At 33.6% G+C, this 23,389-nt stretch overlaps 1 protein-coding gene and 1 pseudogene across 1 annotated transcript; one reads left to right on the top strand and one right to left on the bottom strand.

Moving 5' to 3' along the window:
* Positions 1,006 to 8,028, top strand: LOC109330341 (receptor-like cytosolic serine/threonine-protein kinase RBK2). The gene is made up of 9 exons (XM_019564505.1): positions 1,006 to 1,121; positions 3,163 to 3,206; positions 3,483 to 3,725; positions 4,427 to 4,678; positions 5,581 to 5,738; positions 6,579 to 6,667; positions 6,764 to 6,899; positions 7,054 to 7,203; positions 7,771 to 8,028. The coding sequence occupies exons 1-9, from the start codon at positions 1,084 to 1,086 to the stop codon at positions 7,804 to 7,806; spliced, it is 1,146 nt and encodes a 381-aa protein (XP_019420050.1). The 5' UTR covers positions 1,006 to 1,083; the 3' UTR covers positions 7,807 to 8,028.
* LOC109330339 lies at positions 9,515 to 17,740 on the bottom strand (annotated as a pseudogene).

The raw sequence follows: 23,389 nt of genomic DNA, 5'->3' as shown, positions 1-23,389 counted from the left end.
ATACTAATCACATTAAATGTATCTTTATTTGCTACAAACTAGGGTTATGGTTTTATCTCTTTTTTACATATATACCACTTCTTTCTTCCATTCTTATCTACAATTATTCTTATATCATTTTGCGAGCTTGGTTAGTAGTGTACCATAGCTTAAAACATGAAGCATGTAAATCTCTTGCATTCTCACCAACCCACATTGTCTCTTGTAGGCACATAAAAATTGATTATCCTCCTAATCATTGTGTCCACTATTTCGATTTATTTACCTGCAAGAACGTCTAGCTATATCCATAACGTGATTTATACCCTAGACTGATGAATTAACTTCTTTACCCATACTTACTCACACAAATGTGTGAACCCTTGCATATTTTTCACTACATTTGGAAGCATATTTTTCACTACATTTGGAAGACGATGCAATGATCCTTGCTTAATTGACATGTACTCATGCGATATAGAACATTATTCATGTACCATGTCATCACGTTAAATTATTACATCATTGATTATAAAGATTTGACAAAGTTGTATATTTATATCGATTCTCTAAGATAACCTTTATCTTTTATTTGAATTTAACATGGATTATGTATAACCAAACTTACCTATCCATGTTTTGATTGAGAAAAATAATAATTAAATAATAAATATATTCAATAAATTTACTTGTTTAGAGGATATTTCTCGAACAAGTCATGTTTTGCCCCACCCTCCACAACCGCTGTTTTCATCCTCATTTATGTCTCTATTTCCTTTTCATTTTTTATTTATTGAACATTTATTTCTCCTTAAAACGTTCTCCTTTTTTTCCTATTTAAAGTGGCCATAACCAGCGAAAGAAAACCATAGGGTAAATGCAATAAAAATACATCACTTAAATAAGAGCTTTTTTCTTAACTCAGGTATAAATTGTGAAAATTTTCTTGTTCATAATTAGTTTCAGTTTCTTTGATATCACTTCAAGTTTGTAACATGCATAATAATATTTGGTGGTTATAGCTACAAAGAGCTTCATAAGGCATCACCAAAAATCATTCATCAACCGTTGTGTTTGGTGTTTCTATCACTACTCCCAGTTTCAATGGCGAATATTAGTCCCAACAGAAATTGTTGTATATGGTATGTTCTAAGTTCTAACCTTTGGCTATGGCATTTATTTTTCCTTTATATAATACCAATAGCTTAATAATTATATGATTATTTTCCCCTTCATAGATTATATCTTTCATGGTTTAATAGCTCAAATTTGTGCATGATAGACATAAATTCTCAAGTTTAGGTTTTTAACATATATGTTATCTGTGGTTTAAATTGCACTCTATAATCGTGGTTTTCAAATTCTACATTGTGGCCGCACCAATTATATTTTTTCTCAATTGCTATAAATACAACGTAAATCAACCGCAATTTAAAATGATGTTTGTTATAAAAGATGGCCGGAGGAAGAGGTTGGATCAACAACAACCAGCAGAGGTGGTGGCCGGCAACCGGTGACCTACTAAACTGACTTGAAACATGAATTGGGTTATGGGAACTCTAGTAAGTGGGAAAAAGGGGTCAGTTACTACATTGAAAAGTAGTCAACTAATTAAATTAGCAATTAATACAATTATTGTCTTTTTATCCAAATGATTTTTTTAATTCATTTAATGTTTTGTTGTAATAATATTTTTTATATAATTGCAATATTTATATATGGTTAAAGTAAAAATTTATACAAAATTAATATATCATCGACCATTCATTTATATTATATTACTTTTATTAAGAATCAGTAACGATTAATATGAACAATGTATGATATAATGATATTGTAAAAAACTATCTTATATTAATTAGTGCATATATTTTATTTTTTTCACTTTTGATATCTAAATTTAACCATATGAATCATTCTTATAGATGACAAAAATATTCGCCCCGCGTTAAAATATTTTGACGAGTACCCATAAAAATAGCGTATGAATAGAAATGAGTATTATGATACCCGCCCAGTTAATACCTACATATTTATAAAAAAAATTAATTAAATAATTTATGTATATTACATTATTATTATTTTATAATTATATATTATCTATTTTTGCATTATTTTATAATGAATTTTAGTAATTGAAATATAGGATAACCATAAATTTTATTATTCATGTAATAATTATTTTATATGTATTGATTATTATAAAATATATAAATATATATTAACACTTAAAATTCATTGGTTACTCTCAAATACCTTATGTATGGATATTCATAAATAGGGCAAGTATGAAAATGGAAAACACTGTATTTGTGCGTTACGGGTGTGATTCATTCTCCTTTTTGAGTTCACTATCTGAACAAACTTTTTAAATATTTCTGTTGATGTCCTTTTTGGTGTGGTTACTGTGTACGTAGTTCACATATATTTCATAATATTCTAACACAATTTTGTTTTGGTTTATGTTTAACTTAAAACCATCCTGTATTTCTATATGTGTTATATGGTGAAACTTTCCTATTGAATTTAGTTATTACAGTTCCTATCATGGTGAATATACACACTTTCAACATGGTTGGTCTGCATTTCCTCGTTGAAAATGTGATCTTCAAATTTAAATATGACTTGGGAAATATTAGTTTACGTGTTTTTACCATACAGACCATATTACAACAGGTGTCAATGCATCTTTTAATATTTCCATATCATTTACTTCTTTTACCATCAAATTTTGTTTTATTTGTACTTTTTTATATGCATTAATGATATTCAGTTTCTCCACTAATTTCTAACTCATCTGTTTTAACATTATTGGTTGCTATATTTTGCTTGCTTACTTCATGTGCAATTATAGTATACATGGATTCAAGCCACATTTTCTTTCAGAAAATATATATATACGTAGTTTTTTATATTATCACTATATTATTTGTTATTATTATCGACAATTAAATATAAGTAAAACAAATGAATGATGAATAATATATTGATAATATAAATCTAACACTTATCCTTTTAAGAAATTTTGTACATTTGAGTAGTCTAATACATGTCTCTTATTTGTTTTATTCTATTTTTTTTCATCATTCTTATGTATCATAAACTATAGGATACGTGTACAACCACTTAACCAAGATTAATGATGTTTTCTATTGTTAATATTTGAGATTATTTGCTTTGTAGGAACAATCAAAAACTACCTTCTAGCATATCAAAGAAGGCCAAAGGTTCTCTCAATTTCAACATCCTTCTCAACAAGGATATGTTATCCTAAATGATGTTCCAAACTATGTCTCATACCAATTAAAATATAATATGTCTGTTAAAAATATTTAACGTTTATTATTATTATTTTTTTGTTTTTATTTTAATATCATTGATCCGGGACATGGTTTGAGACACCATTTAAGATGACAAATCTTTCTCCATCCCTTGTTTAAAGAAGTTTCTTTTGTAGTCTAAATATATCCATCTACTCACATTTTTTCATTTTTCATATTTAGATTTGGAGAAAAGGGAAGAATATACTAAACTTTCAAGCTGGACCAACAATTTAAAACTATATAAAAGTGTAATAGTTAAGCACTTGTCTTGCTTCACTCCTTGTGGTTTGACAAACATAACAGGATTGGAAAATAAAAGTGTTAGAGAAAATTCTCCTGTATGTAATGCATGCAACTCCACATCTTCATTGTTTCATTTCAGCAACTCTTGCCTGAAACATGCAACCAATAATTTTGGCAATGGTAAGTAATTTGGCCATACATTTCAGGTTAATATATTGTTTCTCAAATATTTTAGTTAATTATAGCATTGTTTCATTCTAAATTGGAGAAATTCATGTATAAGTTGTTTTAAGTTGTGATTATGTTATATTTATCATAATTATGAAAAATTGAAGGAAAATGTGACCGATCTGATCGCAATTATGGACACGATACCATTGTAGAGGCTTTCGAAAGTCCCAATTGTGACTGCATTTAGTCACAAAGTGTAATTTAAAACACTTGCCTACAATAGTATAGTTGGAAAATCTACATTATTCTCATCATTAACCTATAGTTATTTTAATATAGTTAATCAATCCTTAGTTTCTATAATCTACTATAGGTTCATAATTAATGATATCATTACGTACATGCAAGAATATCTTTGTAAACTACTTCAAAATGTTAGTTTCTTTCTTCCAAGTAATGAACATATAGAAAGTTTTTATTTCAAACTGGAATTTTAGATTTCTTAACATATTGAATACATTAATTTTCAATATAAAACTTATTTTTAATTTCTTAACCAATGTCAATGTCGCGCTTGTTAATATATTTGACTGTTCAATTTTTCTGGAAATAAGCTCTCTATTTATATATGTCGATTTACTCTCGGTAAACTTATCAGGTGGGAAGTTCGCGCTTATTTTTTATTTGATTGTTCCTTTTATTATTTTCAGAAAATTTAATTGGAAAGGGTGGATTTGCTGAGGTTTACAAAGGTCGTCTACAAAATGGTGAACTAGTAGCTGTGAAGAGAATGATTAGAGGTACAAAAAATGAAAGAACATCAAACTTTCTATCTGAGCTAGGCATTATTGCTCATATTGATCATCCTAATATTGCTAAGCTTATTGGGTGTGGTGGAGAAGGAGAAATGCTCCTTGTCTTTCAACTATCTCCTATGGGAAGTTTGGGATCTCTTCTTCATGGTATGTACATCATATATATAGTATCTTTGTACCGACAAACACTTGTGTTTTAAATTGTGGTTACAATTGCAATAGCAATGATAATTGTGATTATTTCAATTATGTCTGTTGTAATATAGATTGTGACCATTATTATAATGTGAGTTTTTTCTTTTGAAAAAAAATATTTTTTAATTTAACATGGCACAAATGTGACCCAATGCGATTGTATTATTGTGATTTAGGGTCACAACACAATAATATTGATGTGGTCCATAAATTGAAACAATGATTAAATGCATTTAACAATTAGTACTCACAAAAAGGTAAGGGTTTAGAAATTTCAAAAAACTTAATTTTGCAGATAATTTTGGACATAAACCATGCTTCAAACCAATAAAAATATGTCATGTCAATTAAAAAATAAATATTCATTATTTTTTTTGTTTTTCTTTCATTGTCATTAGTTTAAGACATAGTTTGCTACTTACTTTGAAACAATAGACCCTTATCCAATAATCGTAGATATTTGCTATCACAATTACGATTGCTCAATGTTTTAAATTGCGGTTGTGGTTACTGCGATTGTAGTCATTGTGGCTGTTGTGGTGTGGATTGCGGTCATTGCAGTGTAAATTATTTTGTGAATGAAAACATATTTTTGACATCAATGCGGTTGTGTTGCGGCCTGGTATGCGGTTGCGTTGCCTGATGCGGTCCAAATGTTGTCCAATGCGGTTGCGTTACAACCTGTTGAAGTCGCATCAGTGTAATACGGTTGCAACAATCACCACAAACGCAATATTGCAGCGCATCACCTAATGTGGTCCACAATTTGTTACACTGCTCTCGCTATACGGTTTCAGCAAGGCATCTGTTGCACTGGCATACCTAAATTTAAAACCCTAATTTACACTTTTCAGGTCCAAATAAAAACGTATTAGATTGGACAAAAAGGTACAAAATTGCACTGGGGATAGCGGAGGGACTCGTGTATCTCCACGAAGAATGTGATAGAAGAATCATTCACAGAGACATCAAATGTGACAACATTCTTCTCACAAAAGATTTTGAGCCACAGGTATTTAAATAAATTTTGTGCATATATGTAACCTTCACAAATGAAATGTTGGCTAGGCTCCATAAATGTACTATGTGGTTGTGTGATATAATTATGTTTCTACTTATCACATTTCATAAGACAAGACCCTCCTGAAAAATCAATATAATCTTCAACTATAGTTCCTATAATTCTTTATTTCTTGTTTTTCTGTAACTAGTCATGGCTATGCTTGATCTATTAATGTTTAATGGACAATGCTTCTCACATGGGCAACAACATCAACCTAGCAAGTATTTTGAATTTAAATCATATTCACTTAAAAATTTAAACCCTCAGCTTGATAAGTTTCCATACCTAAGGCTTAATTCAATTAAGTTCGTAGTATCTACCAATTTTGCCAAATCCCCCACTTTTTAGATTGAAATCTCATTCTCACTAGAGTTTTTTCAGTTAAATTATGAGCATTATGTCAAAACTATTGAATTAATTTGATGCAGATTTAATAGATAAATTGACTTTTAATGTATAGCACAGCTAGATGTTCACGTTCATGTCTTGTAATCTTGTTATTACATTTTCACTAGTGAATTAAATCAAGGTAGACAACGAGATAAAGATCACATATCCTAAATGATGTTTGTTATTTTTTTTTTGTTTTAAAAAGTTTTCTTTTATTTATGTGACAATATTTTATTGGCTCAGAACATGAAATGAAATACAGTTTAGGATAGACGATCTCTGTATGTAGACAACGTGCTTGTGGATTTAGGGCTATAGTTGTAAAACTATATGAGTATATGTTTAAGGTGTATTTAATTTATTATTTTTAAGTCTTTAATGGATCAGAAATTTCTCCAGATTTGCGATTTTGGCCTTGCAAAATGGTTACCAGAACAAAGTCCACACTTATCTCCCCATGATATATCAAAATTTGAAGGCACATTTGGGTAATGCCAATTTCAAAACTAGTAATACTTTATAACCTATGAATTTTGTAGTTATCATGCCACTATAATGCTTTCCTCTCCTTACATGATTGATAGGTATTTTGCTCCTGAATACATAATGCAAGGCATAGTGAATGAAAAAACTGATGTTTATTCATATGGGGTACTACTTTTGGAGATTGTAACTGGTCGAAGGGCTCTGGATCATTTGCAGCAAAGTATCGTCCTATGGGTAAATCATTTTCCTCATCTGGGCAATGTTTTAAATTGTGGCTACAATATTTTTGTAGAAACTCCCGAAACCGTAGACTACAATTGCGATTACGGTCATATGTATTGCTATATTTGAGGCCTTACCACATTATGATTTCTTTTATGTGTTGTAGGCAAGGCCATTGATTGATGCTAATAATATAAGGGACCTTGTTGATCCTTCCCTTGGTGATGATTATGACCTAGAAGAGATGAAGTGTGTTGTTTTGACTGCATCTTTGTGTGTTGAGCAATCTCCTTTCTTACGCCCTCGAATGAGTGAGGTAAGTACACAATCAAAATAGTTGCACTATCATATGAAGGGGATCCACTTGGTCAATATCTTAGTCATCTATTCTATGAAAATCTAATAGCTCATGTGATTTGAATTAGTCAATAGATCTAAATTATTAGTTTTTCATATAATAAATGATTAAGATGTGGAGTAAGTAGATTCACTCTCATTATCATATATCACTTTTTTCCAATGTTGAGATGTCACACAAATGAAAGAAAAAAAATATTTTGACTTATTATCACAGCAAAACTTTTCTACACCATCAATTACCTATTTTGACTTATTTTTTCATCCATATTCATAGGAATCAAATACTTTAAATGGTATGGTAATATACATGATTGAATATTTTGAATGTAAATAACCTTTTTTCACACCTTATTTATTTTGTTACACTCACTCTATTGCATCATAAGTACTTATTTTCCTTGGAATCAACCTTTATACTATTGTGAAGGGGGGAAAGTATAGTAAAACAAAGTTGCACAAAAGGGTGTAATTTGACTAATTTCATTTCATAAAAGATTGATCTTATTTTCTCCATTGGCTACAGGTTGCTGTATTGCTAAGAGGTGTGCTGAACTTTTGATGGGTTAATGGCTTTTTTCAGCATCTTATGATTCTATTATTATGTTCATGGTGGTATGTTTAGTCGGGTCAACATATGCTAACCAAAAGAGTGTGTCATTCCATGTGATACTTTTTCTGATTGGTTTGAAAACATATCTTTAAGTTTGAAATTTAATAATAAAGTATTTTTCTAATCAATCAGAGAAAATGACACATAGAGCAACATACTTTTTGGGACAATCTATATGTTTAATCTAGTTGGAACTAATCATAATCTTCTGGTGGTGTTATTGTGATGCCTCAACTGTCTGTGTAATAATTATCACCAATTTGTTATGTTTTGAGTTCTTTTGGTGGTTACTTGATCTCTCTTAATTGGTGATAGATTTAAATTTGGTTAGCTTTCTTTGTATGGTAGGTTTTAAAAAATGTTGTTGTTTTTTTCCTATTTAAGAGGGATGTTCTCATCTTATTTTACCTTATTAATAAATTTATTTCTGTTTACAAAGAATCTCCACAATGTTCTCTGCAAAGAACTAGTTACTCTCCAAGTAATCTCAATTGACATAAGAAGATTTAGAGTTAGTATCCTCTCTAATATGGGAGAGATAAGGATATCAAAAAAATAACATGAAAAATTAGGAGGATTTGACAATTTTATACTTTAAATATAATGATATATCATTTTTATCTTTCAATATAAGTGTAAAAACAACGATTTCTCTCTACAGTGAAGATGATTCTTTTCCGAAAATTTAGGACTCTCCATAATCATTGCATTCAAAATAGGTTATTTTGTTCTTAATTAAATAGTTTCAATGTACTTAAAATTGTAGAGAAACCCTTTTTAAAAAAATTACTTCTAACTGTTTTAGAATCTTATAGATGAATACTTAGACAGATTATTGAAGCATTGGAGTATAATGGATCTTTGAAGAACTATTAATGCCAAGAAAAAAATCATTTATTTATTTAAATAAATGGAATACATAACCCAATGTTCTAATTAACCTTGCAAGTTTTACCTTATATTTGTGGTTAAATTTATCATGACAAAATATTCCGGTTATCAACGTAGGAATGAGAATATCAACAAAATATTAGTCTAATAATATAAGACCTTATTACATCCCAAAACAACCAAATGATCAAATATTCGATTCCTGAGAGCGACATGAATATCCTTTTAATAGTACTAAAAAAATGTAATTTTTTTTATTAAGTATTGATACTTATTAGATTGCACATTTTCTGGGCTTTCTTCTACCGGTCCTCAACTGATTTTTTAGGCCCTAAATAGTTATTGTACAATGTTATTGATATATAAACCTGATTTTATAGCTGTGATTAGAACATTGCTCAAGGTTATTGCCACTACCATATTTCCCATCCCGGTTCCATAATACACGTCAAGACTGGGCAAAGAGAGTGACCGAGTAAGATGAGCGTTATCCAGACACTCTCATATCTAGGCCGGTCGACCCTGATTAACTTGCAATGCATCACATATAAAGTCGTTGTATGGCTTCAATTGATCAACAAATTAACATTCATCATACTTTTTTTAATTAAAGGCTCAAGCACTTGTATCCTTTGTTATTTATGCAAAAAAGTGACAGTTTGTATCAAGAGATCTTATTAACTCCTTTGTTTAAATGCTTGGTTTCTGCACAATTACCATGTATACTCCTTTATCCTACTACTCTTTTCTATATACAATCAATGCCTTCGAGTTCGAGTTTATGGCGCAACTGGCGGCTGCTGTGTTAGCTAGTTGGAACAAATATGTGACAACTGTAAACAAAATTCTAAACACATAAATGCCTGCAATTCTAGGACAAAACTTTGTTCCCTGGTCTTATTTGCAATGGTTGTGCAGAGTAGTTGTTGACCTAGGCCAAGTGCAACTGCAACCATATCAACTAGGATTCGAGAACATCACGGTATCGTGTCTTCCATCAAGCTTGGCCAGCTGCAACCAGTAGACCACCCCAAAACACCCAGTATAAGATCTACTCTAGAGCAAGCACTCACCTGAAGAAAAAAAAGTTACTTGTATTAGTTGAACAACAAACATTGAATGAAACATTAAATAAAACCAAAACTAGTGAGTTTCATGAAATAATACCAAGTTTTCCAAATTTCCCTCTACACGAAATAACACAACAGCCATTCCCCTTCCTCCATCATTCTCAGCCTGGTCATTCGATGAGTCAAGTGTCACAGACATGCCAAAATAGAACCATAAGTCATAACTATACAATGTTTTGACGTCGCATTTAAGGACAGTAAAGTTTCCGGGGCTCGGTTTGACCACTTACCACGCAAGAACATATGGTTACACCTGCGGTGGCCAATGCTGTAGTGACCTCAGCTATCATTCCTGAAATAATTGTATACCAGGTTACGAAGATAGTAAAATCATATTTGTTTCTTCTATCAGACATGCAAATTATCAACTACAGCAGAGACATGGGGATTTTCACATGGTGTGAGGTTCTACTGGATCTCCAGATAGGCCAAAAGGTCAAAGGTTCGATCCCTGAGAGCAACACTTGTCGAGAGGGGCAGTCACACATCTCGAAAGAGATTAGTTCCTTACCCATCGGGTGAGGATACCATTGGTTATACTAAAAATATATATTATTTCATCACCCTATCTTCAATTGGTGTTCTGACCCAATGGGTTTCACCCCATGGTGACACTTAACCTTGTTAGAGCAGAGAAGATGCAGTTAACACAAAATTCACAAGGACTAACTTCAAAACTTCTATTTAACTGGCATGAGTGATCAGTAAAAGATTAAAGATCAATATGCATCATGTGTTAAGTGAATTATCATGCACGGTGACTCCTGCATATATAGCATATCCTCGCAAAAGCAGATTTAATCGATATTATTAAAAACGTAAGCTTACCTCTTCGGTCGATGCATACTACACATAACCATTGGATGGAATGCCCTTCGATGTTGTGCCAAGAAGCAATTTTATGGGCTTGCCAACTTTCTAAACCTAGCAAGGTTTCCTTATATCTTGTAGTGTTAACTTGAATCATCTTGGCCCTACGATTTCTCTGCAGCAATATCTCCCCTTCACCGAAACTCTCATGCTGTACATGCTTGTTATGTTTTCCATTGACCTTGTGGGTCCAAACACTTCCATTCTTACTTTCGAGGAGAACCTCACCTCTATCTGCATTTGATATTTCCACTCCATTTACAAACATTTTCCCCCTCATGGGTTTGGAGCCACCGGAAACATCTGACAGTTCTTCAGACTCACTATCCCCTTCAGAATCAGACACAAATTCGTTCACTGCTTCCGTAGTGATATCAGTAGCAGAACATGCAGCTTGCTCTCTCAGAAACTACAGAAATACAATGTTTAGTTAGAACATAACTTTTCCAGGGTAGGTGACTCAAGTTTGACATTGCTCCTATTAAATCTTACCTTCATTATTTTGTGTCTTGCACTACGTGTTTTAGCATGTTGCAGCCACTGCTTATGCCTCTGAAAAGCTGATTTGCTAGAAAGTGCCTGGTGACAAAGTTACGAGCTCGAATTAAGTGAGAAGTAACTGAACATATGGTAATCGACTAATCGTGACTGACCCTTTTACTTGTGTGTGTATATATAATCAGAAACTAATTTCAATAAATAATGTTGTATAAAGGGGGAATAAACAATTGGTCATTCTCATGGAAGAAACATACAAATTATTATGAACAAAAAGTGTAAACACATGCAATTCAGTAATAAAACATATGACAACACACTTGTAATAAAAACTGCAGATTCGGCAAAGCATAACATCTTCCCATTTCCAGACATGCCTTATATTTTTACATAATAATTTCCAATTAAATCAAATCTATCAATTGAAAAAACAAACACATGGGTGACTTGAATAATACTGACATTGTACATGATTATCTCCACCACTTCTGCATTTGCAAGCAAGTGCGAAGGAGAAACGAGATTACCGTTGACCTGCGTTTGCATTTTGCACCATATGAGTTGCAAATATTAAATAACACAAACATTTTGTTTTGTATCAGTCTTTCACTGAAAAACACTTGGATTTCATTAGCAGACAAATGCATGAGTGATACCTTTGCAGCTACCATCTTGTTACCAATTTCAGTGTGTATCATGTAAGCATAGTCAATGACTGTAGCACCCTGAGGAAGATTCTTAATCTGCATATGATAATAAGAAGAAACGTGTCAAGAAACGGTAGATGATATTCTGATACAAGTTTCTTAATTATCATTTTCAACTCAATTGAAGGGAAGATATAATCATACAGGGTATGCAATAGTCCGCAATTACCTCTCCCCTGGGTGTCAACACAAAGACACGACTGCACAACAAATCTCTTGTAATAGTGTCAACAAATTCCCTAGAACTCATGTTCCCAACAAACTCTTCTTGCCATTCTCTAATTGCATTCAGCCAGCCAATCTGTAGAAAAAGGAAATACTTCATCCATGAAATCAGGATCAAGATCAAATATTTTTTGTTTTATTTGTTTCTGTCGCACAAGGCGACCATAAGGCCAACAACCTAATGGTATCGGAATTGAGTAAATGGATATACTAAGAACTCTCTTTACCGAAATTTCTATCCTAATTTGTCGGGGACAGATAGCATAAACTGAGTGTAATGTTAGCATGGTTAAGGCACACTGTCTTCCCTCTTGAACTTTTACTACTAGGCAATGCATTTCCAACCTAGCTCGTAATAAATTCTTTCCCACTATAATGAGCAGCAATACCCCTCTGAGCTATCAAAGCCATTTCTTCTGTTCTAATCTGCAAAAGTCAATAAACCCAAGAGGTCGCGTTCATAAATATTTTAAGGATGAACTTCAGGATTGGATGAGGTAGGGCTTTATATACGATTTATTTTATAATGGGGATCTGCATACAATTACTTGGTGAAAATGGGAATAGTGAAAATGAAATTAAAAATGGAACCGGAAAAATTACACTTCTAGCCTAAACATACTCTCGTACAAAAATGGAATTACAATTGTCTGAAGACTCTGGTAGCCATTAGGTTTCGGGGTGGCAATATAATCCTTCATCTAAAACAACACAATTTTGTCACCAGTCACTGAGAATTTGTTTTTCTAAAAACTATCACTTTGTACTCTCAAACAAAATTAAGACTAACATACATACAGATCTAGGAATAGGGCTCCAGATTCCATGGACCAACCCTAGAACATGATAGCATATCTGCACAAAACATGAAAATGAGAGAAATACAAAGTGAAAGGTGGACAAAGTTGCAAACAATCATATCCATCACCATGGGCAAGTGGTTACCTGCTGTGGAGCGCATAGAGGTCCAACCCCAATGCACGGCTTCGGCTTAATGATAATTCGAAGCTGGTTACGACAAACAGTTGATGTTTCAACAAGAAAAAAATAGTTAATATTTCAAGGAAAGTCTTTATAACGCCTTAAGCTTTTCAAGGTATTTATCAAACCAAACCTGTGCAATTTGGTTAATCTCATTGATTGAACCTTTTGATTTGAGAACAGATTTATAGACACTGCAAAGGACCAACGATAAAGCATGTAGAAGCACTTTAAATGAGAATAATTTCACGTGAGATATAAAATGTACATGACATCAAACATATAGGACAAGGTCTTAAGCAGACAGAAAATGGACATTGGCACTGAGTTTTGTGGTTTAACCTGTAAGGCTCTTTGCACATTGCACAAACTTCCGCTTTAATAGTCAGAAGATCCAACAACCGATCATCTTCGATTTTCTTCACCAATATTTTATTAGCCTATCAAGAAAGGGAAAAAAAGAAGTTCGATAAATGAACTGCACTGTCATGAAATCATGCAGAAAGAAGTTTAATAGATGGACACTAGAACGGAAGCGTACTGTTATAATTTTTCTACTTGACTATTATAAATAAATAAAAATTAAAAATCTACTTGACTATTTGAGTACCAATTAAGATAGGCAAACCAGCATTACCTCCAGAAGGTCTTTCTCATGTTCTTTGTATAGGTCTGCAACTCTTCTCTTGACCTTAGCATAATCTTCGGCATTTGTGTACATGAATGATAGGTTTTCTAGTTCTGCCTGCATCATAAAAAAGTATTATTAACAATTATGAAATCGCAGAATATCTCTCATGTTATGAAATATAGGTATATTATAGTATTTTTTATCCCAAGTTCTACTCTAAATATGAGGAGGAATCGTGGCATTACAGGAACAAAACGTGAATGCTAGTTCTCGATGACTGTATAACTCCAGTATACCTTAATTTGATACATCCCGAGCAACTTTGCTAAAGGGGCAAATACCTGTAAATGTCTCCATTGCAATGCTAGTCTGTAAATGGTACACTAATGTTAGAAAAACATTCGGAACTAGGCATATCATACTCTCAATCTGTTTGATATACGTAGAACATGATAAAATGGTAATACTATTATAACGTTGAAACAAGAAACAATTTAGGCATATTGAGTACAATTAACGTTTAAATTTTTTACAAAATACAAACAACAATGATAATAACATTATGCAGTAAAGGCCACTCAAACAAAAAGATAGTTCTTCAAATACAATCCAACTCACTTCCATTTTCGAGGCATTGAAGATCAATACAAACTGTCCTGAATGGATTTATGATTCTTGATTTCAAAGTCAGACGCAACAGACATTCATAAGCAATATATATCTAAATACCTAACTTTTCTTAATTGCAAGGCCATAATACTTTCCTTCGTTTTTTCTAGGATAGAGAAGAGTAACCACAGCTCTTTGTTCGAATCAATGCCACTAACCTGTTTATGTGGAGGCATATGTGAAAGAGTGCGCATGTTGTGTAACCTGTCAGCTAATTTGACGATGATAACACAAACCTGCAGCAAGAAATTAATTGTTGCTAAACTGCTCTCGACATAGAATACACTGAGAATAAACAAGTATATATTATGTAAATGTGATCACCTCCTCTGTCATGGCCAGAAACATTTGCCGAAGATCTTCTGCTTTCACATCTTGAACGGAATCTTTATCATTCTTATACTTTAGTTTCCCAAGCTTTGACACCTAGTTAGGACAGAGAAGATAAAATACATCCAATTCATTTGGTGAATTGGTGGAAATGGCAACCAAGCTATTGAAGATTATAGATAATTAATAAATTATAATCGAGTTTCAAGAAAATAAGGACCTTAGTCTCTCCTTCCACAATGTGGCGCACAGTAGCACCAAACTCCTCCTCAATCCTCTCAAAAGTAACAACATTTGTATCCTCGACTGTGTCATGAAGTAATCCGGCGGCAATTGACTCCCAGTCAAGTTCCTGAACAAAGGGTTTGATTCGTCATAAGCATCTGGTTTGCATACATTTATATACAATTTCCAAGAGGAGGAAACATTTCTGCACAACTCACAAGTTCTCCGAGAATACATGCAACCTCAACTGGATGAAAGATAAAGGGTTCACCACTACGTCTTTTCTGACCATCATGGGCTTCAAATGCTAACTGTAAGAATGGGTAGTAAAACAGACGCAACCATAAGGTAAACCCTACTATTTTGAAGAGATGATTTTGCAAGAAAGAGCGTGTTAAGATTGACTCACGAACTAGATAGCTTACCATAAGAGCATCATGGACTAACTCTAGTTCTTTAGGAGACAGGTATGAGATCACAGGTTTAAAATCCTGAGGCAATCAGACGATAGAAAGTATGACTCAAATGCTAGCAAACACAATGTCCCTGTTTTCAGAATTGTAATCAACTTTAGACATGCCAGGTTTAGTAAAATATATACCTCCCACAAACTATCGGGGGAAACTTTATTGGCAGCTTCCAGGGAGAATGCCGACAAACAACATAGTTGCCATCTTCGACCGGTGACTTGAGACAAACTAGACCTAGAGAGTCCTTCAAAAAGCAAGATATTAAGTGCTTCATCTGGATATGAATCTAATGTACTAAAAGCTTCACAATCCTGCAAATTATTATGATTGATAACCAATCTAATTAGTGACAATGATAGTATCTGAATAACACATAAGCAGTTATGGGTTTAAATTGCCGCTGTAGTTACGTCACTTTACCACAAGTTATGGGAAAATGGAACTGATATGGCTACAATTGTGGTCACAAAACAGTTGTAGAGACTATTAAAATTGGAATATTGCGGTTGCAATTGCCACAACAACGCAGTTACAGAGACTACCATAGCAATTTAAAACCATTAAGGAACATTAAAACATCAACATGTAACTATTTTGATTTATATGAAGATAAGGAAATAAGGGTCATCTCTGCACACCATAAACCTCTTACCCAAAATGAAAAATAGAAGTAATAGATGAATTAATTGCCCGCTTCCATAATTTCTGCACCCTGACATGAGTCAAATTTGGGAGCATTCACTCAATTCTAAATAACAAAACGCCAAGAGAAACTGCAAAAACTTACAAAGTTATACCGGTTCCTTCGTCTGTTTCGCCCATTCAACAACGAGGAATGCTGATCAGGATGAGCTGTGCTGGCAAGGAATCCGGTAAGGACTCTAGGAACTTTCCAAGCACACGAAAGAAGACTACAGTCATATCTACCACTACCATCCCCTCTCCATAACTTGCATACATTTACACATTCTAAAGAAACTGCAATATACCAGAAACACACTTTCACTCAAAAATCACACTTCCAAGTTTTCACTTAAATTTTTTTAATAATAATAATGAATAAAGCAAACAAAAATGAACATTCAATATTTCAATATAACACTGACACTATAGTTCATAGTTCTGTTAGGAATCTCAAATTGGGTAGCATAACAAATTTTATACTTTAGCAGTAAGCAATTAAGCCATGAGACTTTTTCATCTAATAGACTAGTCGTTTGGGTTGGGCTTTCCTCATGTGCTTAAGTCCTAACAAGTTCTTGATAGGAATCTTCGGTGGCTTAAAAATAAAGAAAAAAACATTTTTTTTCCGGTTTCCCATACATACGGTTTGGAATCTAAGCATACACTTCTCCCAATAATGTTTTTTCCATACACATAAACCCTAATATGGATACAAGGACCATATATTTTAAACTTCAAAGGACCCAATCCCATTCTACTTGAACTAGTACACTAGGCATTTGGCAACCTATATAGTAGAGCCTGCAAAGTTCACTTCACAGTGTATTAACACTTTCTCTCGGCAACATAACTAGAAGGAAAAGAACTTTCACTAAGATACCAAAAAAGTTCATGATGCTTCAATTGGTATAATGTCAATTTGTACATGGAGAAGGAATCTTCAGCGGCATAAAACATTAAATAGGGCAGGCATAGTGCACGAGACTACTAATTAGTGGGTCTGAAGAGAGTAGACGTAAGCAGCGTACGTGGCGGAGTGACTATTTCTAGGATTTGAACTCGTAAACTCATAGTAAATGGGCAACAAACTTACCATTGCGCCAAACATAAAACATTAAATAGATAAAATAAAAACTCAAAAAAACAACATAAGTTGAACCTAGGCACTAGACAACCAACATAGAATTATCCTTAAAGTTCATTGTTTAATAACATTTTCTCAGCAACACACAACATTCACATTGTTTAAGTTCATTGTTTAATTACCATTGTCTAGAACATTGAAAAAGTAAACAAACCTGACATGGAAGGAGCAAATGCCATTTTTTAAAGAACCAGAGCAATCTCATTGAATCTTTAATCACATAAGGTTTGGAATTGGAAGCAAACAAATAATGGGGTCATTGAATTTCGAAGCAAAAGGGTGACAGAGAATGAGAATTATATATATATAGAGAGAGAGAGAGAGAGTGAATGAGAAGAGTGAGAAATGGTTATGTTATGTTGTCGATGGGATTGGTACGATGAAATAAAGACATGTAATACCAGCTACAAGGAGATATCCATTTTAGCTAAGGCCACACAAATATATTTTTTTTGGTTTCACACGAGTCAATTCTGCCGAAAACATTCATAAGAATGTGAGGCTAGCTCTCCCGACAGATATTATTGAACCTGAGACCTTACTTTATTTAAGGAGAGAAATCAAATATGTACCACTTAAAATAACATAAGTTGATAACACCATACAAATATACCCTTTCATCTTAGATATTTCTTTTATCTTTTGGAGAATAAAATGTACGTAGTTATGGTGTATAGTACATTATTGTGTCATTTATCATTTATATTTAATTATTATTAACTTTTATAAAAAGTAATTTAAATGTATAATATTTAATAAAGTAATTATGTATAAATCTTTATACTAAGATGATGTAGAAATCATATATGTATGTCATCTTTCTCTTGTTCTAAAGCATATCAAAAGTTATTTAAGTTTTTAGGTATATCCTCTTTCAAACATTATATTCATCAAATGAATGAGACGAGTTTGTCCCTGACTTAAATTGTTGTGCAATGACTCATATCTCTAGATAACAGCAATACAAGTTATGGGTTTGGCCTAATGTAAAGGGGTTGGGGTAGAGGGCTATATATATTGATGTTATGTAAACATATTGTAACAATGAGAAGAATAGTAAAACACTAATCCTTATTCTCTAATAATATATAGTGGTAGCCGCTCAACGCTCCCGGGGACATAGGCACAATTGGCCGAACCTCGTTACCAAATCTCTTGTGTTATTCTCTTGTCTCTATACTCTTTACTATTTGATTGTTCGCTTGTTCCCAACAATTGGTATCAGATGGCTCTTAACCCAGGTGCCAAATTCGAGGTGGGGAAGTTCGATGGAACTGGTAATTTCGGATTGTGGCAAAGGAGGGTTAAGAATGTGCTGGTTCAACAAGGTCTATCAAAGGCGCTGCGTGAGAATAAACCAGAGGGTATGGATCAACTGGATTGGGAAGAGTTGAAGGAGAAGGCTGCGGGAACCATACGGCTCTGTCTATCAGATGAGGTGATGTATCATGTTATGGATCTGACATCACCAACAGAGGTGTGGGAGACATTAGAGAAGCGGTTCATGTCCAAGTCTCTAACAAATAAGCTGTATTTGAAACAGAGACTCTATGGCCTGAAGATGCAGGAAGGTGCTGATTTGCAACAACATCTCAACAGTTTTAATCAAGTGATCAATGACTTGCAGAAACTTGATGTGAAGGTTGATGATGAGGACAAAGCAATAATATTACTGTGTTCTTTGCCAAATTCCTATGAACACTTGGTGACAACATTGACGTACGGGAAAGACTCAATCAAACTGCATGAGATCACATCTGCACTTCTGTCCCACACTCAAAGAAGACAGAATGTAGGTGAAGGGTCTCAGGGTGATGGTCTGTATGTGAAAGGGAGCCAAGTGCGTGGGAGGAGACAAGGCAGAGGAGGTCATGCCAAAGGGAAAAGACCAACTTCCAGGGGCAGAACACCAGTAGAGTGCTACAAGTGCAAACAGACTGGGCATTATAAAAAGGATTGTCCCAATGAATGGAGTCCTAGCAAGCCGGTGGGGAAAGATGGGGTATCTACATCTGCAAATGTTGCACAGAAAGATGATTCTGGTTACAATAGTGAAGTTGATCTACTATCTGTATCATCAAATCACAATACAGATGAGTGGATACTTGACACTGGTTGTTCCCACCACATGACGCCTAACAGGGAATGGTTCACCACATACAGGGCAGGCAATTTTGGTTTCGTGTATCTCGGAAATAATAAAGCATGTGAAATTATTGGTATGGGAGAACTCAGAATTGTGATGGATGATGGTGTAGTGAAGACGTTATGTGAGGTTAGGCACATACCAGATTTGAAGAAGAATTTGGTTTCTTTGGGGACATTGCAGGCCAAAGGGTTTAGCTATAGAGCTGATGGGGACAGTGATATTCTTCGAGTATGCAAAGGTGCTCTGACTGTGATGAAGGGTAAAAGGACTGCAGGGAACACTTACAAGTTGTTAGGGAGAACAGTTGTAGGTGGAGTTGCTGGAGTGGCTGAAGAGATCTCAATAGATTCAGACCATGGTGCTACAAAATTATGGCACATGCGTTTGGGACACATGAGTGTGCGTGGTATGACAGAACTATGCAAAAGAGGATTGTTGAGGGGAGTCAGCAAATGCAAGCTAGATTTGTGCAAGTATTGTGTGCTTGGGAAACAAACACGAGTTAGTTTCAAGGCTGGCCAACACAGGACTCGAGGCATTCTAGATTATGTCCACACTGATGTATGGGGACCCACTCAGGAACCATCCCTAGGAGGTTCTAGGTATTTTGTTACTTTCGTTGATGACTTTTCTCGCAAGGTCTGGGTATATTTTCTGAAGCATAAGTCAGAAGTCTTTGCCAAGTTCAAGGTTTGGAAGGCAGAGGTAGAGAACCAGACTGGTAGGAAAATCAAATACATGAGGTCAGATAATGGCACAGAGTACAAAAACTCACAGTTTCAGAAATTCTGTGAGGAACATGGCATTCAGAGACACTTTTCAGTGAAGAAGACTCCTCAGCAGAATGGTGTTGCAGAGAGGATGAATAGAACTCTTACAGAGAGGGCCAGATGTATGAGACTGAATGCTGGACTTTCCAAAGGATTTTGGGCAGAGGCACTTAGTATGGCATGTTATGTCATCAATAGATCACCACGGGCTTCATTGGATGGTAAAGTTGCAGAAGAAGTATGGACAGGTAACCCAGTTAATTATAATATGTTACGCATATTTGGTTGTCCTGCTTATGTACATGTACCTAGTGATGAACGATCTAAACTTGATCCTAAGTCAAAGAGGTGTATCTTCATTGGATATACCAAAGGTGTGAAGGGGTTCAAGTTCTGGGATCCAGTTTCCAGAAAGGTGGTGTTGAGCAGAGATGCAGTGTTTGATGAAGATTTCATGATGAAACAGTCAGTTTTGACAGAGGTGCCCATGCCAAATGGAGAGAATTTGGGTTCAAATATGATTCCAGTGAGCAATGAAATGGTTCAGGTGAATAAAGGCAAGGAACCATGCACTAGTTCAAGTCAAGAACATGATGATTCTCAGGCAGAGAGTTCAGGTGTGCAAGAGTATCTACTTGCTAGAGACAGGGATAGACGTCCTATCAAACCTCCAGAGAGATATGGCTTTGAGGATATGGCTTCAGTTGCTCTCCATATCAGTTCAGGAGATCCATGTAACTTTCAAGAGGCTATAAACTGCCAGGAGAAAGAACAATGGATGGGTGCCATGATGGAGGAAATGGAGTCTCTACAGAATAACCAAACTTTGGAGCTTGTTCCATTGCCCCCAGACAAGCATGCAGTTGGGTGCAAGTGGGTGTACAAGAGGAAGCCAACAGTATCAGAAAAAGAAGGGGAAAAGTTCAAGGCTCGTCTTGTTGCAAAAGGGTATTCACAGCAAAAGTTCAAGGCTCGTTGTGCAATAACATAAAATAGACATGACTTGGAGAATGTTACTATATTGAAGAGAGTATCTTACTTGGCATTAACATAATTTGTATTTATATACATAATGTTCATTCATACATAATAGTGCAAGGAGTTCAATGAAATTAATTACAACCAAAATAATACCAGTAAAAAACAAAAGTTTAACTGGTACGCAATTTCAGAAAATAAAAAAACAAAATTAGACCTAATATTTGACAAGTAGTTCATTACATCCCAAAAAATGAACATAAGTATAATATTCTGAAAGCAAAAATGAATCTTCGAAATGTGCTTTACATTTTTGGTGGAAGATATACGTGCAAATTCAAGATCTTGGGCATCCTCTAATCGTGCAGAATAACCTAACCTTTTAAGTGGAGTGAGATATGTTAGATAATCAACAATTGGTAACAATATTGTTGTATTTAAAAAATATACGAGTGTCATATTAGTGGAGTGTTAAAACAAATAATAAATGTGGTTGCACAAAATCTTATAATAACATAAGACATTGTGCTTACACATTTAAATTCATCATCTTCTTTAAAGCTCGACTCACGCACTTCCCCTTTTCCATAATCTTAAGGTCCTGTACATATAGGTACATATACACTTAGTTAGTGAATGTGGTAATAATGACATATAAATGTTGAATAATGACAATATCATATGTTAATCATACCTTATCAGGTGTAATCTTCTCCAATAAGCAAACAATTAGAGTTGTGAATCATCAGATACCTGACTGACAGAACAACGTTTGTATGACATACAAAAAAGATAACGTTAGGAGAACAATTTTGGAATTTTTTACATACCCATTAAAGTAACAAAAAAAGGTACCAAAGAAGACATAATATATTGACAAAAAAAAACAGTGAAGATACAAAAAAACATGAAATTTAAAGATAACAAAAGGACAAGAATACTAAAAACCAAAAAGTAAAAATGGAAGAACATGTGAAAGAAGTAACAAATTAAAATGAAAAACATAATGAACAACACAAGAAAAAAAATATTATACCACCGAAAAGGTAAAAAGGAAATAGGGACAAATGTTTCAACACATATGACATGAGATAGAAAAAAAGAGTCATAAGTTTTAAGCTTGGAAAGAGTTTTCTAGAATTCATCACAATGAAAAATATGGTAACACGTGTGTTTTATAATAATGACAATCCAAAATCCGGTGAACTATTTTGTTCATTTCTAACTAAATAGGAAGAACAATAGGTTTTAGGAAGAAGGAAACCAATGGGCAAAGTGTAGAAGCACCAAAAGACATTTGCATTGAGTGAAAACATAATACAATGATGTAATTTTAATGTGTGGAATAATATGAAAGAAAAGATTCGGACCAATGCAAATATGCAATACAATAAGAATATGAAAGGTTGTTTAGAATTTAAAAAGTAATAATAAATAAGAGTGTAATATATATATTGACTGTGTAAAGATTTATATACAATATGTATATCATCCATTATTCATTTGCATTATTTGTCAAAAATCAATTTATGATAAAAAATGAATGATACAATAACAGTGTAAAAACTATAATATATAAATAATAATAATAAGATGGAATAATAAATTGAGAATATGAGAGATGCATTACACAAAACCTTATGAGAAATATTTTTACCGCCTATAATAACAAATGACAGGTAGCAATAAATGTTAATTGTGTGATGAGTTACAATGCAATTTTAAACAAAGTATGACAGCTAGCTAGCAATGTGGAGTCTTTGAGCGGGAAAAAAATGAATATCACAGTGACACGTGTCTAAGTTAATAGTAGTGGAACCTTTTTTTCTTATATAGTATATAGATTTATTCATATTTGTACTAAAGCCAAAAAAGAAAAAGAAAATCAAGGGTAAATGACAAAATGTTAGTATGGGGCTATGGATAGCAAAAATACTTGATAAATTATTAGTAAAGAATACCCACAATAATAATCTATAAGTGGGACGAGTATCAAAATATCCTGTCACATGAGGAAATAATTGGAATGAATTGGGATTAAAATGATTAATATGACATAATAAAGGTTGAACTTTTACCAAATTCTTTCTGCTGCTAAAATCAACTTGATAATCTATAATAGACAGATTAGTATTAAGAGACGTATATTACCATAAGATGATTTGTATGATTCGACTTTA

Source organism: Lupinus angustifolius, chromosome LG16, assembly GCF_001865875.1.
Source record: "Lupinus angustifolius cultivar Tanjil chromosome LG16, LupAngTanjil_v1.0, whole genome shotgun sequence".
NCBI lineage: Eukaryota > Viridiplantae > Streptophyta > Magnoliopsida > Fabales > Fabaceae > Lupinus > Lupinus angustifolius.
The sequence above is the reverse complement of the archived record's forward strand: the minus strand, read 5'-3'. Positions and strand labels throughout refer to the sequence as shown.

Coding starts and splice junctions, on each gene's coding strand:
- LOC109330341 (XM_019564505.1), top strand. CDS start 1,084: ATGGCGAATATTAGTCCCAACAGAAATTGTTGTATATG. Junction 3,726..4,426: donor AACCAATAATTTTGGCAATG/GTAAGTAATTTG, acceptor TATTATTTTCAG/AAAATTTAATTGGAAAGGGT. Junction 4,679..5,580: donor TTTGGGATCTCTTCTTCATG/GTATGTACATCA, acceptor TACACTTTTCAG/GTCCAAATAAAAACGTATTA.